This window comes from Osmia bicornis, chromosome 16, assembly GCF_907164935.1.
Source record: "Osmia bicornis bicornis chromosome 16, iOsmBic2.1, whole genome shotgun sequence".
Classification (NCBI taxonomy): domain Eukaryota; kingdom Metazoa; phylum Arthropoda; class Insecta; order Hymenoptera; family Megachilidae; genus Osmia; species Osmia bicornis.
Window position 1 is genome coordinate 1029387 of NC_060231.1, and position 15844 is coordinate 1045230.

Below are 15844 nucleotides of genomic sequence, written 5' to 3' on the forward strand. Positions count from 1 at the left end.
ATTCAGTCATCGGTGCTAGGCGGATTGCAGGTTTCAGGCGCTTTTTACTCGAATTGTTAAACGTTAATTACTGGAAAACAAAGCCACAAACGCTATTTCATTATTCGTGATTTTCGTCTTATTTTGACTCCTAGAATCACCCCTTAAAATTTTGCCCACCTGTTGTCAAACACCCTGTATATGTATACATACAGTGTGTCCCACCTTAAGTGTTATAATTCCGTTATTCCGTAACTATTAATGATAGAAAAAAATTATTGATATGGGAATTGCACGGTAAAAGGGGGCCTATGTTTTGGCCGAAGTGAAAAATCTTTTGCATTATTAGTTTAAGAGATATGATGGTCAAGTTTCGTTTTTCAAACGGAACTACATATTTTTTTTAGTTCATGTGATAGTGCTTCTCAAGACGAATTTATTAAACTTTAATGTATACACTCGATTTTAATTAGTTTTCAAGATATAACGTTTACAAATTTACCGATTTTCAGTAGATGCGTCTCGGTTTGAGTGGCAAGTTGTAAAAGCGGCCCTATTATTGCGGTAAGTGTCACAGCGGTTATTCTTTGGGTCTGCCGTTCCTAGCGTAGACCCCCGCTATGGCACTTACCGCAACAGTAGGGCCGCTTTTACAACTTGCCATTCAAACCGAGACGCATCAACTAAAAATCGGGAAACTTGTAAACGTTATATCTTGAAAACTAATTAAAATCGAGTGTATACATTAAAGTTTAATAAATTCGTCTTGAGGAGCACTATCATGTGAACTAAAAAAAAATATGTAGTTCCGTTTGAAAAACGAAACTTGACCATCATATCTCTTAAACTAATAATGCAAAAGATTTTTCACTTCGGCCAAAACATAGGCCCCCTTTACGTCCAATTCCGTATCAACAATTTTTTGTATCAGTAATAGTTAGGGAATAACGGAATTATAACACTTAAGGTGGGACACACTGTATATTACGGGTGGGCTTAAAAATTAAATTTAACTAATTTTCATGATTTTGAATCTCATCGTCAGTACGTGTGTGTGGTCGCCTAACGGTGACCAGAATATCACTTTACCCTAATCTAACTTAATTCACTGATTAGGTAGAATAGATTGGGTTAGGTTAGGCTATATTAAATTCCCAGCTGCCATCATACCTACGATACATTGAAATCGTGAATGCCGAAGTACACAAGGTATATATTGGTCATCGGTCGCCGTGTTGTTGCCTGCAGAAACAGTAGAAAAGCGGCGATCCCATACAAATGCGGACGTTGTCACGGACGCACACGGATGGCCAGAATTCAATGTGTTAGTTTTGACAGTTTTTCGAAAATATCTCGGAAACTAAGGCCGAGCGGCGGTTATATGTATAGGAAAAAGTTGTTCAAAATGTTGAGTTTTACAACATATTTAAATTTTATCAAAATCGGTGAGGTGTAACCTAATCTCAATAATTACCATAAGATGATTCCCCGTAACCACTATTAAACTTTGACGTCCGCTCAGAGGAGACATCCGAGTGATATGCTAGAATTCCGATATCCCCTCAGACTGGATAGCGAAGTGCAAAGGGAAAACGTAGGCGAAACATCGACCGTTTGCTAGACGGTCAAAAGGATTACGACGTCAGGGCTAATCGCTTCCAAATGTTGGGAAAAGTCGTGGCCTGAGGGAAACACAGTGGGTCACACAATTTTTCGCTCACCAACAGAATACCTCATTAGATCAAATGACTGGAGGCTTTTTGAAAAGCTATAAAAATTAATTTACTAAATATGTACTTTTGCTGTTTTAAAAAATTATAGTTTGTCGAAATCGTGAAAAAAATAGCGACGGGTAATGTTCCAACATTTTTATGTGAGTCTACAATGAAAATTTAAAATATGTCTTTCGTAGATTGAAATAATTCACGTTAGATTAATTGCCTTGATGTTTTCATATTTATGCTTTTTTGCGATTTTTCTGCTACATTTTTGAATAGATGCGTTTTCTTTTGCCCGTAGTATGTATTCCGGATTTCTAATAGGCATGTGTCTATTGTGGCGGCTGTCCAATATTTCCGGAAGCGTGCATTCTTGGTAGAAACACGTTAGGAAAGGTTCCATCTGATTTGTCCAAAACGCGTCGTGCCTATTTGCGCGGATCATATACATGCGTTTAGGTGTCCTGATAGTTAAAGTACAAGTTCAACTCATTTATTTTGTATAAAATTAACATACAGGTGACATGGAATGAAGTTCATATTCAAACAAATTCCTTGCAAATATTATTTTTCCACATAATAAAAATTATCTGATTCCAAAATTCCACATAAAACAGACTTTGCACATGCTTGTTGCAAGTATTAAGAAGTACATGAGAGTTGGGTCGCGGGCCGTGGCCCGCCGGAGCTCGTCCGAATCAGCCCGACTGTATCCGACCGAACCCGAAAAAGTCGGGCTACCCGACTGCACAATACATTAGTCGGGCTGCACATCACTAATCTAGACCATTTCGGGCCCTTGGAGGTGACCGAGGACGGATTTAAATTTATATTATCGATCATAGACGCGTATACCAAATTTACATGGTTGTTTCTTGTAAAATCCACTACCGTTGAAGAACTCATTCAAACTCTAACTCTCCTTTTTAATTTGTTTGCATTTCCAGTACGTATCTTTAGCGACCGTGGATCCGCCTTCACTTCAAAAGATTTTGAAACTTTCCTAAGCAACAAGAATATAAAACACGTTTTAACTGCGGTGGCATCACCGTGGGCCAATGGTCAGATCGAGCGAGTGCACAGATTCTTAAAGTCTACTCTAGCGAAAACAACCCAAAAACCGTCCAAATGGAAAGAGCAATTAGGAAAAAACGCAATATGTAATCAACAACACTTTACACAAGGCGATAAATTGTACACCGAGTAAAATGTTGTTAGGATATGACCAGCGACAAAGCGACGATAGGAATTTGCAAACTCTGATTACACAACTATCTCAAATCGACATTAATATTGAGCAAGATCGCGAACGTTTACGTGATGCAGCACAAACGGCAAACCGAGCCTTGCAGGAGTACAACAAAACACAATACCATAAAAGACACAAAAAGCCGACTCGATACCAAAAGGGGGACCTAGTCTTAATAAAAATCTTGCAACCGCAACCGGGCAAAAATCAAAAGTTGCTCCCCAAATACAGAGTTCCTTACCAGATTAAGGAGGTACTAAAGAAAAATCGATTCGTTGTCACCGATGTATGTACCGGGCTTTAATGTAACACAGAAACCGCTGAACACGATTTTATCCTCCGACAAAATCAAACCGTGGATAAAAATAGGAGACAAGTAAAACCAAAAGGGTGAAAAGGAAAAAAACTTCCCGTTACTTTGTTACTTATATATGTATATATTTCGTTTAATCTTCGTTCTTTATTAATATTTAGTTATTTGTAAGTATCCTAGTGTTAAGCATCAAGCCAAGACTGAGTTTTGTTTCGTTTTCTGCGAATTTGTATTTTAAGTTATCAAATCAAGTTTCTGCCGTTCGAGGACGAACGTACCGCCAGGATGGCCGAACTGTAAGCGCCAGACCGAAATCCCCATCTATCGGGAAATCGAACTAAATTCCTGCGACTAACGCGATCGCGAAATATCCGCGGGGGGGGGGGCAGGCGACAGTCGACAAAGGAACGTCGAACAGAAAACGTGCGAAAAGATTTGTAAGCGCGAACGAGGGACCGTTTCGCCTAGGCAGAGTGATAATTTTTGTACCGGAACAATATTTTTGTATAAAAAGAACCTTATACAGAAACAAGTTATTTGAATTGCATTTTATTTTGTTACTCAAGAGAATAAATACTTGGCAAAGGAACGTACAAGGTATAAATTTGTAATTACGCTGATTTCCTACCACGTGGCGTTGGAATTTCTTGCATAAGGTTCTTTGTCATTTCCTTATTTTCCGTCTTACGAAGATAAAAAAAGAGGGCAAATATGTATAAACAAAACATGTATCCGCCCCCCAGCAGTTAGTAATCCTACTCATAAACATGCTGTCTATCCGAAAAAAATCTATTTTCAAAATTTCTATTAATTCGGGACATGTACGTTTTCAAAAGTTCTGCCTAAATTTATTTTTTATTTTCGTTTTTTGTTTTATTTTTTACGAATAATTGTTACAATGGTCGAATTATGTTTCTGCAATAATGTAAATTCCACACTAGTTTTCTTTTCTCCTTTTCGATCCATTGTGAGGTCTAATAAGGAAAATACTACGGAGCTGTACAAAATAAAAGAATACAAAAGGTAGGTACATGAAAATACAATATAATTATTGGATAATTACGATGACATATATATTTTCCTTATATGTTATAAGTAAACCTACGTCACATCCGTCCTAGAGATCGGAAATGTAAGGGTGACTTTTAATTGCCTCGAAATAAGCAAGCGGTCTCTGTTTCGAAATAAGCGAAATAGTGCAAGAATGAGAGGGCATGCTATATTCCATTCTTGTTCACAAAATATCAGCGCTGTTTAGCCGATTATTTTATGACATGTTGCCACCCGTCCTATTTCGAGAACAAAGTCAAGCCTAATAGTATACCTGCTTCTGCCTCGAAACAAGCAACAGTTCGGTGCCGAGCAAGTTAAAACCTTCTTTATTCATTTAAAGGATTTCGTTTGTATTTTGTATCTGATAATTTATCTTATAATATAGTATTTATTATTATTGTAGTATAATTTACATTAATTTCTTTGAGTTAAATTGTTATATTTAGATTTGGTTATTTATAAGAAATGGAAAGACATCCCAGCATTTCGCGATCGTCAACAGTAATTGCAAGAAATGCAATGGGAAAGGTAAGCAATAAGCTTTATATAAATACGTGCAAATAATTAAATAAATGTGTTTTCATATTTGGTGAACATTCTGTAATTCGTACTTTGCATTATCGTTTTTTAGATTGTCCATTCAGGTCAAAGACAGATCATAGTGAACCTGCACAAGGACCTGAAAAGTACAAACCTTTTACGATGCGTTACATGGATGTTATCCGGTGTTTGTGCGAAAAAACAGGAATTGGATCATCTACCATTCAGCGAACGCTGTCGCAGTACAAAGCGACGGGGACCGTCACTTCTCCTTGCAAGAAGAAAGTGCGATTGTCCACCTTAGAAAAGATGACGATGGATCAGAAAGCACTCCTTCGTTTAAAGGTCCACCAATTTTGGAAACGAAAGGAGCTTCCGACCATCAAGTCGCTGCTGGCAGCCGTAAATGCTGATGGAAGTTTCCCAAAATTCAGCCACATCACCTTGTACAGGATCCTAAAATCTTTGAATTTTAGGTACACCGACCGAGTGAAGAATTGTGCGGTGCTGGAGCAGCCTTACATACTCAACTCGAGGGAGCAATATATTCGTGCAATTTGCCAGTATAGAGAAGAGGAACGGCCCATATATTATTTGGATGAGACATGGGTAAATACTGGCGATTGTCAAAACAAAGTCTGGAGGGATTTCAATGTGGTATCGGTGCAAGACGCGAGGCGGCAAGGACTGTCTACTGGTGCACCAGCTCCCACAGGAAGGGGGAAAAGGCTTATCGTGCTACACATTGGGTCAGCCGATGGTTTTTTACCTGGGGGACTGCTGTGTTTTGAATCGAAGATCAACACAGCAGATTACCACGACGAAATGAACGGAGGTACGTTCTTCGAGTGGTTTTGCCGGATCGAGCCCTTATTAAAAGAAAATGCTGTGGTGATTATGGACAATGCGCCATACCACAGCCGAAAATTAGAGATGAGACCGTCATCGACGCACAGTGGATCGAACTGTATTAAAATGCGGACATAGGAACAAAAACTTTTTTTCTTTAATTAAGTTTCTAATTGCTAATTTGGTTACTTAATACATTACTTTAAGAACAAACAATTGTAATTTTTAAAATACCCTTACTATTTATATCTAAAATAATCATAATTATCGTATTGTGACAGTTATGTATTTTCATCGATTTTGTGATGAAACTTCAAGGCGATATATTTCTTCTAAATTTATGTATGATACAATCAAACTTTTTTCATTTTGTAACACTTTGTTTAATTTATGAAAAATATGTGTTTTAAATAGATAACAATAACGTTCAATGTTTAACAATTATTTTCATAATTTCTTAAAAGTCATAGTAATATCTTAACTTTTTATTAACATTTAAGAGAATGTTTGAGAGTTGTTACATTTTTTCTTGTTCTAAATTATCAGTTGGACATTTCTTTCCACAAAACAACTTATTTCAGCTGCCACCATCTGCCACTTTGGCAGCAGTAGCATACGCAAACAAACGCGAGCGCGTACATGCGCGGTGCGGTACGCTCTGTATGGGGTTCCTATTTCGTACGATCTGACTGCAGAAATGATAAATACTAAAAAATTTAGTATATTTGCTTTAGAAACAGCCAAACAATTTGTTAACACCTACGGGTGGTATTACATGTCTGCCACCGTACATAAATTGTTAATTCATGGAGAAGCAATAATTTCTCATTTTTCGATTCCGATTGGTCATCTGTCAGAAGAGGCTAGTGAAGCACGAAATAAAGAATTTAGAGAGTATAGAAAGAGTCATTCGCGGAAAATAAACAGAAGAGCTACAAATGAAGATGTTCTACATCATTTGTTAATTACATCTGACCCCGTTATTTCGAATTTAAGACCAAAAGTAACTAATTCAAAAAAAACAAGAATTACTGCCCGAAACTTTAGAGCTTTTACTCTAATACAAATGCGCGCAAATGTATATATTAGATAAGACAGATGTTCAAAGTGTTAATACTTGTCAAAACTACAGATTGTTGCGTACATAAAATATTCAAAATGTAACTTAATAATATGTGTATATTATATGAATTAATAAAAATTTAAGATTAAAAAAAAATCAATAAAAATAAACATAAATAAAAGTTTATAAAAATAAATAAAAACAGAAGTTAATAAATTATTAAATACATGTATTTTGATTTTATGTGAATAATCATGTAGTTCTTAGTACTATAATATAATTTCCAAAGAGCGATACATGCTATGTCCGGCTCCTCCTATGCTTCGGTCCACTGTGCGACGTGGAGAAAACAGCAATTAAAGGAGTGGCTTGTATCAAAAGGCCATCATGTGCCTGATACTTGTACCAGGAGCACATTACTCCAAACGGCACGCTCAGTGCAAACAGAACAAAAATACGTGGTCGATGAATATGCCAGAGAGCATAATAAAACAATTTTACCCCTGCCGCCGTACCACTGCGAACTCAACCCCATTGAGCTCGCGTGGGCATCAGTGAAGAATTACGTTAAATCCAGGAATGCTGAATATAATATGCCACAGGTAAAACAACTGTTAACGGAAAAGATTGAAGGAGTAACATCGGAGATGTGGAAAAATTGTATACACCACACCATCGGCATTGAACAGAAGCTCATGGATATGGATCGCTTCTCCCAAGATACTCTGGAAATGCCTACTATTGGCAGTGATGTGGACATGTCCGATACTGATGTTAGCGACTGATACTGATACATAGAAGACTTTCATTACAATTTTGGTAAGTACGATTTTCATACAACTAATACAAAAATTGTGATCATTCACTCGAACTTTTTTTCCGGTAATAATCTACGTTCCTGTTCACCTGCTTAAATCAATTTATATGGGATGAATGGATGCATCGAAGAAAAAGAAGAAACTTCTATTTCAAATTATGGTGAGTACAATTTCCATATAACTAGTACAAAGATTGTGATCATTTAGTTGAACTTTTTTAACAACTGAAATACTAATTACTTTTCTTATTTTTGGTAATAATCTACATTCCTGTCAACCTGCTGCAAGGAACTTACACACGATGAAAGGATATAGAGAAGAAGCCCGGAAAAAGCTTAATCCTTGGACTACGCCTTGTCATTATCATCCAATGGACTTTAATATCATAGACGAAGACACATTGGACTTCCCCTTAAATAAAAATAATTAATAAATGATATGTTTATTGTACATGTATTTTCATGATATACCTCTTATATTCCTTTATTACTCCTTCATTTTTTCACATTTATTTAATTTTTGCAAATTGTATAAAAAAAGTTTAATATGATACACTGTTTAATTTTGATTTTGTACTACTTATAGCTACTTACATTTAGATTCGGGTTGATTATTTTTTAAATTACTGACTTCAAACGTTTTACCCGCGACTTTTACTTATAACATTTTTACTTTGATTCTGGCCTATCGTTATAAAGATTCATTACCTCTGCCGTTCCTATATTAGTATATTTTGTCCACCGCGTATATGGCGGATCGCAATGGAAGTAAATCATGGTGGGGGAACTTTCTGAGCTCAGTCGAGCTACGCGAAACACTCGTACTCTCTCGTGAAAAATACTACATATAGGTTTTATTAATAGCTGTTGGGTATTTGTATAAATGAAGTAGAAATTATTTCATACTTTTTAGTGCATTTCGAAGTCGATTGTATTTTTTGTTAAAAATTATTTTATTTTAACCAAAAATGTTTGGTCGCCTAAAACGAAGTGCAGCAAAAAGAATTGAATAATAAATCGTATATTTAAAAAATTTACACAGGATGTTAGGTAAATCTACAAAATTACGGCTTCTGCGAAAAACAGTCTTTCTGTTATTTTTTATTTTTTTTAACAATATATTTACTTATAAATAACTATTATATGACTGCGCATCGCAAAAAATTCATAAATAGAAAAGTTATTAACATTTAAAGTTACGGAATAAGAAATTTGTTCTTACAAAAGAAGAAGTTTCTAAGGCTTCTTCATGGACAATTCCAGATGTAAACAAATACTCTATTTTGATAAATTCTCAAATAAAAATTCGATAATAGTTTATTATTTATTATTTTTGTATAAAAATTAATTAATTAATATAAAAATTAATATCAAACAAATTCTATAATTGTTTATTATTTTTGCACGCGCCACTTACACTTATCTTTCTACAAATATTGGAGTATATTTTGACCAAAACCTGATTTAAAAACAATCGTTTTCACAGAAGCCGTAATTCTGTAGATTTACCGGATGTTACATAGAAATCCGGATTATGCTAATACTTTTGTTCGGTATTGTAGTTCGGTCCCGAGCGTTTCGCTTTCATCGTATCTTTATTGCATGGATGATGTTGATATTTTCCAGGAATCATACAATAAATATATAAAATATAATAAATTGTCGTTAGATTCGAATTTGGTATAACGCACATTCGATCACCTTGAGGGGTTATTCCGAGAGCCGTTACTGCGAAATAGAAAAGGATAACCTCGACAGAGCAACGGTCGTGGTGTCAGGTGTCAGTTACCCACCGAATAAACACGCCAATAAATATACAAGAAAATCTGTGTGGAAATATTGTTTAGACATCGATTTAGATGGCTCGAGTTCGAGGAAAGGAATGTAAATACTGAGGCCGTTTTTGCCGTACTTAGAACAGCTTGGAACAATCCAAAGTTGTAACGGACATTTCAATCGGGATTATCTCATCAGATATAATGTTAATAAATGCATTAACATATGTTGATATTTTCAATAAGAAGCAGAACCGAATTAAGATTTCTTGGGCCCGAGTGATTGATAAACATGGTTCAGGAATTGAAATTTATTTCAGATAGCTTTAAATCAAATTAAATAACATAAAGAAGGGGCAACAGCAAGGAAAATATTCTTCAATATTTCTTAAAAATCGAATTTCTCAAGTTTTTTCACTTTTGTTAGCAACCTCCTTTACCCGAGCAAATATTTCTGCGTACCTGAGACAGAGGTACATAAACTAGGAATACGAATTGAAACATCTGCAGATAATAAATAAGAATGAAAATTTATAAATGATAATTTAGTTTATTTAGTCCCTCTTAGATTTCTCCTTAATCCGACGCTAATAAAAACCTTGTGTGGGAAGAATTAATGCTTATTTACCGCCATTATTATATAATAATTTACAAAATACTGTAATTTTATAAATTTTTTATCCATTTGCTAAAAAATATATCCCCTTTTTAAAATTTTTATATCATTATATGATGACTTAATGATTTTTCATAATTAAACAATTTTCTAAGTTTAAAATCTATAAATCTGTAACTATGACTATAATCTATAACTATAATTTTACAAATTTTGAATCCAATTGCCAAAAAAATAAATCCTCTTTTTTTAAACTTTTCAAATCATTAAATTATTAAAATGCGAATCCTTTCGATGTTTCCGTATCATCGACGCTCGGTAATTTTCCATTTCCGGAAAGAACCCTCTACTACAGTCTTAAATGCGATAAATTATCAATGCCGTACAGTACATATTCTGAATTAATTGCAATTTTCGAACTAAATTTACCAACTATGCATTTTGGGGTTCCAAAAATCGAATTCTTTTATTTCTTTATTTAATAATAAACAATATTCGGAATCCGAATTTACAATTAAAACAATTTTTGAGAATTGTTTACAAAGTTGAGCCTGACGCGTAAATTATTGACAGAAATAAAAGTTCAGAAAAATACTTCCTATATAAAATCACACGTTTTCCTGTACTCGTGTTCCTTTTTCTCAGCAATCATTCGACCGATTTAGTTAAAATTTTGTGGGCTTTTACTACTAAGAGTAACACGTATTTTAGGAAAAGATTTTTCTGAAATTCAGCTTACAATAAGACTAGCAGCATCTTTTATGTCGAAGGTAAGAGTACAAAAAAATCCACACATTTATACGCTTGTATAATTTTTCTATTCCGTATTTCAATATTCCCTGTAGCTCAAATACGCATCTAGTATGATACACAAGATGCTCTAGTAATTTGAAGTTGATGCCTAAGGTAAATTCTGAAAAAAAGGAACTTGAAATTGGCTTATTTTCTATGTATCGTGGAAAATGCCCCCTTCACTTGATTCGCTTCTGCCGACGCCAGTCATTATTAAACGCAGAATGAAAATTTTCATGCAAAGATACGTCAAAAAAAATAGAAACTGTATCACTTACCAGAATTCGAAGATGCCCATGGTCTGCTGGTTAAGGGCAGTAACGTTCTCCAGGTTCGATCTGCTTGCAGTTTTCGTTTCCACATAAAATAACGTCGACCAAAAACGATGATTCTTCAATGAAGCCTTCTTCGCGAAAAACGGGCACCGAATTCGCAAGTTCAGAACTTGTCTCGATACGCGCACAAGCAGCTACAGAAAAAAACCGACAACCGAAATTAATACAATTTCAAAGTATAATTACAAAAAGTTAGTTAGTAACACTGAATAACTAGGTAGAGGTTAATCTGCGAAACGCACGTTTACACACAAGTTACCGCAAGTTAATTTTTCGAGACAAAGCGACGCACAAGTCAATATAATATAACATATCTGAACCCGTCGACCGTTCTATTCGGAATGATTCTGTAATCGCGATGGACGACGAAGGGCCCGTGTATCATGGAGGGGGTTCAGCTCAGCGATGCGACGCAACGGTGGTGGTAGAAACTTTAGATTTTGAACGACGCAAGCGGACTTTTGGGGGGCGATTCGCTCGTTGAAATAATTGCCATCGTCAAGTCGTATCTTCGATTGTGTGCGAGTTTTTGCACGCGCACCTGCGATTAGCTAAGGGCAAACACGTTTAACGGTCGCTGAACATGCGCTGTTGATACTTTTTCTTCTGACTATAATTTGGATTATTATTTGGACGAATAATCATTTCATTTTATAATAAAATTTAAAATCGATTTAATGATATAATCTAAGGATCATGGAAAAGATGTTTTAAAAGAGGATTGGCAGAATATTAATTCCCCGTTTTATCATCTTCCTGTAATATGTTTAAGATATAGGTGATATATATCACCGTAAAAATATAAAAATTTACAGTAACTGTGTGCAGTAACTAAATACGTGTATTTACGTAAAGTTTCAGCAAAGATGACATAAATTTATTTAGGATGTGGAATTTTTGTGTTTTGAAGTTTTTAAATTCTGGAGTTTAGAAAGTCTGAAATTTCAAAATTTTTGAATTCTGAAATTTTTACATTTTGAAATCTTAAAATTTTTAAATCTCAGAATTTTAGAAGCTCAGAAATTTGGAATGTTCGAATTCTGAAGTTTTGAAATCCTAAAATTTTTAAATGATGAAGGTTCACATTTTCGAGGAGAGGCGAGTTCAGATTTTTAGGGGGTATCGATTACATATAAAAATTGTATTATCATTATAACAATGATCGACAAACCTTTTTTATATATTGCCGAATATTAAATATTTTTTAGCTTTGCCGGCTAAGAGACAAAACTAAAATTATGTAGATAACTACTTATAAAATAAAAGATGTTCTCATAAATTCTTTATTGATGGAATTAAAATACAGCTATAATCAGAAATTTTTATTTCTGCCTTTAGTACCATTCCCTATAATTGAGGTTGAAAAGTAATTTATAAATTACTTATGAACACGACTTGTAATTTTTTTTCGACATTTCAAAACCGAAAACAGTATCCTCAACTCATGAGCATACAGAAACAGGAGCAGAATCGTAATTTATGGACTGCTGATATAAAATATCGTCCACTTGATCAATTTTAATTAGTTTTAATCCTTGAACCATGGAGAGAACCCCAATTTCAATTTAATTTCGTATTTCATATTATTTTCATTTACTAAATTTTACACTGTTCCTCTAAATATTCTTCCAATATATGAAACTTTCCTTTAAAAATTATAGATTTCATTTTAGATTAATATTCTTCTATGTACATGTTTTGTAAATTTGGGCCTAGATTGACCCAGGCTCCGCTGTTTAAGTGTTAATATATTATGTCACAGAAATTAAATTTCCAAATAATTTCTCTCCGGTTTAAGTGTATAAATGCAATCGGGTTTCTAACTATTAAAAATATAAAGCAATGTTTCAGGTGTTCGGTTTTTTTGGGAGGTACTTTATGGAATATCTCGATTTTTTTATCCGACTTCGAAAAGGAGGAGGATACTCAATTCGATGTGTATATATTTTTTTTTCTTTTTTTTTTTATGTATGTTCACCGATTACGCCGAGACGGATGGACCAATCGGAACGAAACCTTTTGCATCTGGTAGAGTATGTCTCCCGATTGGTCCCGTTATAAAAACATTTTACATTTTTTCACTCCGAACGCTGTTTATTGCAAAAAAACGTACTATTTCATGTACGCACGGCGTACGGTCGCCAATTGCTGCGAGAAGGATAGACCAATCGGAATGAAACTTTTTGCGTCTTATAGAGTATAACTCCCTATTGGTCCTGTAAACAAAATATATTGCGTTTTTTCATTCCTAATGATTTTTTCTTCTAAATGTATGTTCGCCGATTACTCCGAGACGGATGGACCAATCGGAACGAAACCTTTTGCGTCTGGTAGAGTATATCTCCCACTTGGTCCCGTCAGAAAGGCATTTTGCATTTTTTCATTGCTAACGATTTTTTTGCAAGAACGTAATGCTTGATTTATATTTTTCACCGATTACCGCGAGACGGATGGACCAGTCGGATCGAAAATATTGCATCTTGTAGAGTATATCTTCCAATTGGTCCTGCAAAAGAATTTTTGTATTTTTTCATTCCTAACGACTTTTATCGCAAAATACGTAATACTTCATTTATATCTTCCTGCATTTATGCTGTAGGGAATGTACCTATAGCGATTAGTAGGATATACAGGGTGTTAATAGGAGTTAATAACAAAAAACACCGACCAATCCGAGCGCGTATAGCGCGCAGTTCCAGGGACTGCACTGACTGTTACGAAAACCGGGGCTGACGTAGGTCGCGATCGAACGGCTTGGCACCCCGTTGGCATAGCACAATAAAAAAACTGAACTGGTAGAACATCTTTAGTCGTTTAAAATGAATACGGAACCTAATCTCTTGTCGTCTGTCATAATGTAAAAACCGAAATTCGAAGCATTCTAAACAACAAATAAAAATGTTTTAAGTGAAATAATTAATAAACGTTTGAATTGGAGGCTACGTTAATGATGAAAAATTTGAAAGCAATTTAAATGAAACTTACCCATTCGTTTTGAACTTAACCTGCTACGCTGAAAGCAAATAATTCCCACTAGGTCACTGTGTCGATTCTGAACATTCGACGAGGAAACACCTCGCTTATTATTCATACCTAAGTGCAATAAATGAGGGGAGTTCACTGGCCCGATCATGAAAATAGCTGTTCTACCGAACGTGTTTCCTCGTTTCCCAGTGACAATTATCTACTTTCAGCGTAGCAGGTTAATTTAGGAACGAATGCGAAAGTTTCATTTAAATTGTTTTCAAATTTTTCATCATTAACGTAGCCTACAATTCAAACGTTTATTAATTATTCCATTTCAATCATTTTTATTTGTTGTTTAGAATGCTTCGAATTTCCGTTTTTACATTATGACAGGCAACAAGAGGTTAGGTTCCGTATTCATTTTAAACGACTAAAAATGTTCTACCAGTTCAGTTTTTTTATTGTGCTATGCCAACAGGGTGCCGAGCCGTTCGTTCGCGACCTACGTCAAGCCCGATTTTCGTAGCCGACATTGCAGTCCCTGAGCCCGCGCGCTGTACGCGCTCGGATGGGTCGGTGTTTTTTGTTGATAACTCGAAAACGAATCAACATTTTGGCAAAGGAAAAATTTGTATAGAATCACCTCAGGAATCATCCCTCTTCAGCTGTCGAGATAGTCGCGTGACGCCCTGTATATCCGCTATGATCTCACTCGTAAAAATTTATGAAATTTGTTGTTTATTAACAACTTAAATTTGGTCAATTTTTTTTCGGTTTATGGTTATTAGCTAAGCAACAGAAATCTAAAATCACCTTACACTATCCTACAAATACTACTGGTTCCACTAAAAAGTGTGAAATAAAATAATTTTTAACAAAAAACAAATCCGACTTCGAAATGCATTAAAAAGTGTCAAATAATTTCTATTTCATTTATACCAATATTCCATAGCTATTAATAATATCTACTTAATCGTTAACTAGAGTGGCAAATACATTTTAAAGTTTTCGGAGGCGGCGCAAAATTAAAAATACCCGAACAAACGGTGCTGCCAATAACGATTTGATTGTGGTATGGCAAACTTGGTAATTAATAAGTCGTAAGAGAAAAATTATAGGTCCGGCTGAAAACATTTGTAATTGTAACGATTGTATGAGAAATTGGCAGCACTCCTGATGGACATGCACTATACTGCAGTTCACAAGAGACCATACCTAACTCGCGCCGCTCACTAGGTCTAGAGAGATTTTTAATAACGTGTGTTATTCCCCTCTCCAGCTTGCTTCTTGTTATACTTTGCGATTATATAAATGGTAGTGTTTCGAGGGGAACGAGGGTGGCCGGACACAGAAAATTAACACAAAAAAAAATGCACGAGGTTGTCTAATTGTTGTCAGTTTATTAAAAAACACAAGGTATCGTTGAGGGGACACCCAAGTTGAGGAGACCGGTACACCGTTGCGAATCGTATCGCGCGGTTCAAACGTACAAAAAAACCAACGTCCCCGGCTATCACTCGAGGGTCAGTCCACTCCTCACAAAAAAAACCGGGAAGTCGTTATTTTCCGCAGAATCCGAACAACGTGCAAGAGGCGACCGATGAATTACGCGAGGCGACCGACAAGTTTGAGGAGTCCGATGGTCGCAAAACCGTGGCGTCCGTTAGCCGTGCGCGAACACGTGGTGTTGTCGACGAAACCGGTGAGAAAACCGCCGTTATTCGCACAACACCGCCTTTCCCGAGGAATCCGTTTTACAATAGACAACGAGGTGTCGA

General features: G+C 35.5%; 1 protein-coding gene across 4 annotated transcripts in view; it reads right to left on the reverse strand.

Moving 5' to 3' along the window:
• Window positions 1-11432, reverse strand: part of LOC114882537 — a 440519-nt gene extending 429087 nt beyond the window's left edge. For 3 of the 4 annotated variants that reach the window (XR_006830215.1, XR_006830214.1, XM_046289246.1), the window contains exon 1: window positions 11043-11419. Coding sequence is in view for 2 of the 4 variants with exons in the window: in XM_046289246.1 (XP_046145202.1) it covers window positions 11043-11127 (85 nt within the window). In the remaining 2 variants the exon portion in view is untranslated. Of the gene's footprint in view, window positions 1-11042 lie in introns of all 4 variants that reach the window. The other variant, XM_046289247.1, reaches the window with a different exon arrangement.
• Between the last annotated feature and the right edge of the window lie 4412 nt (window positions 11433-15844).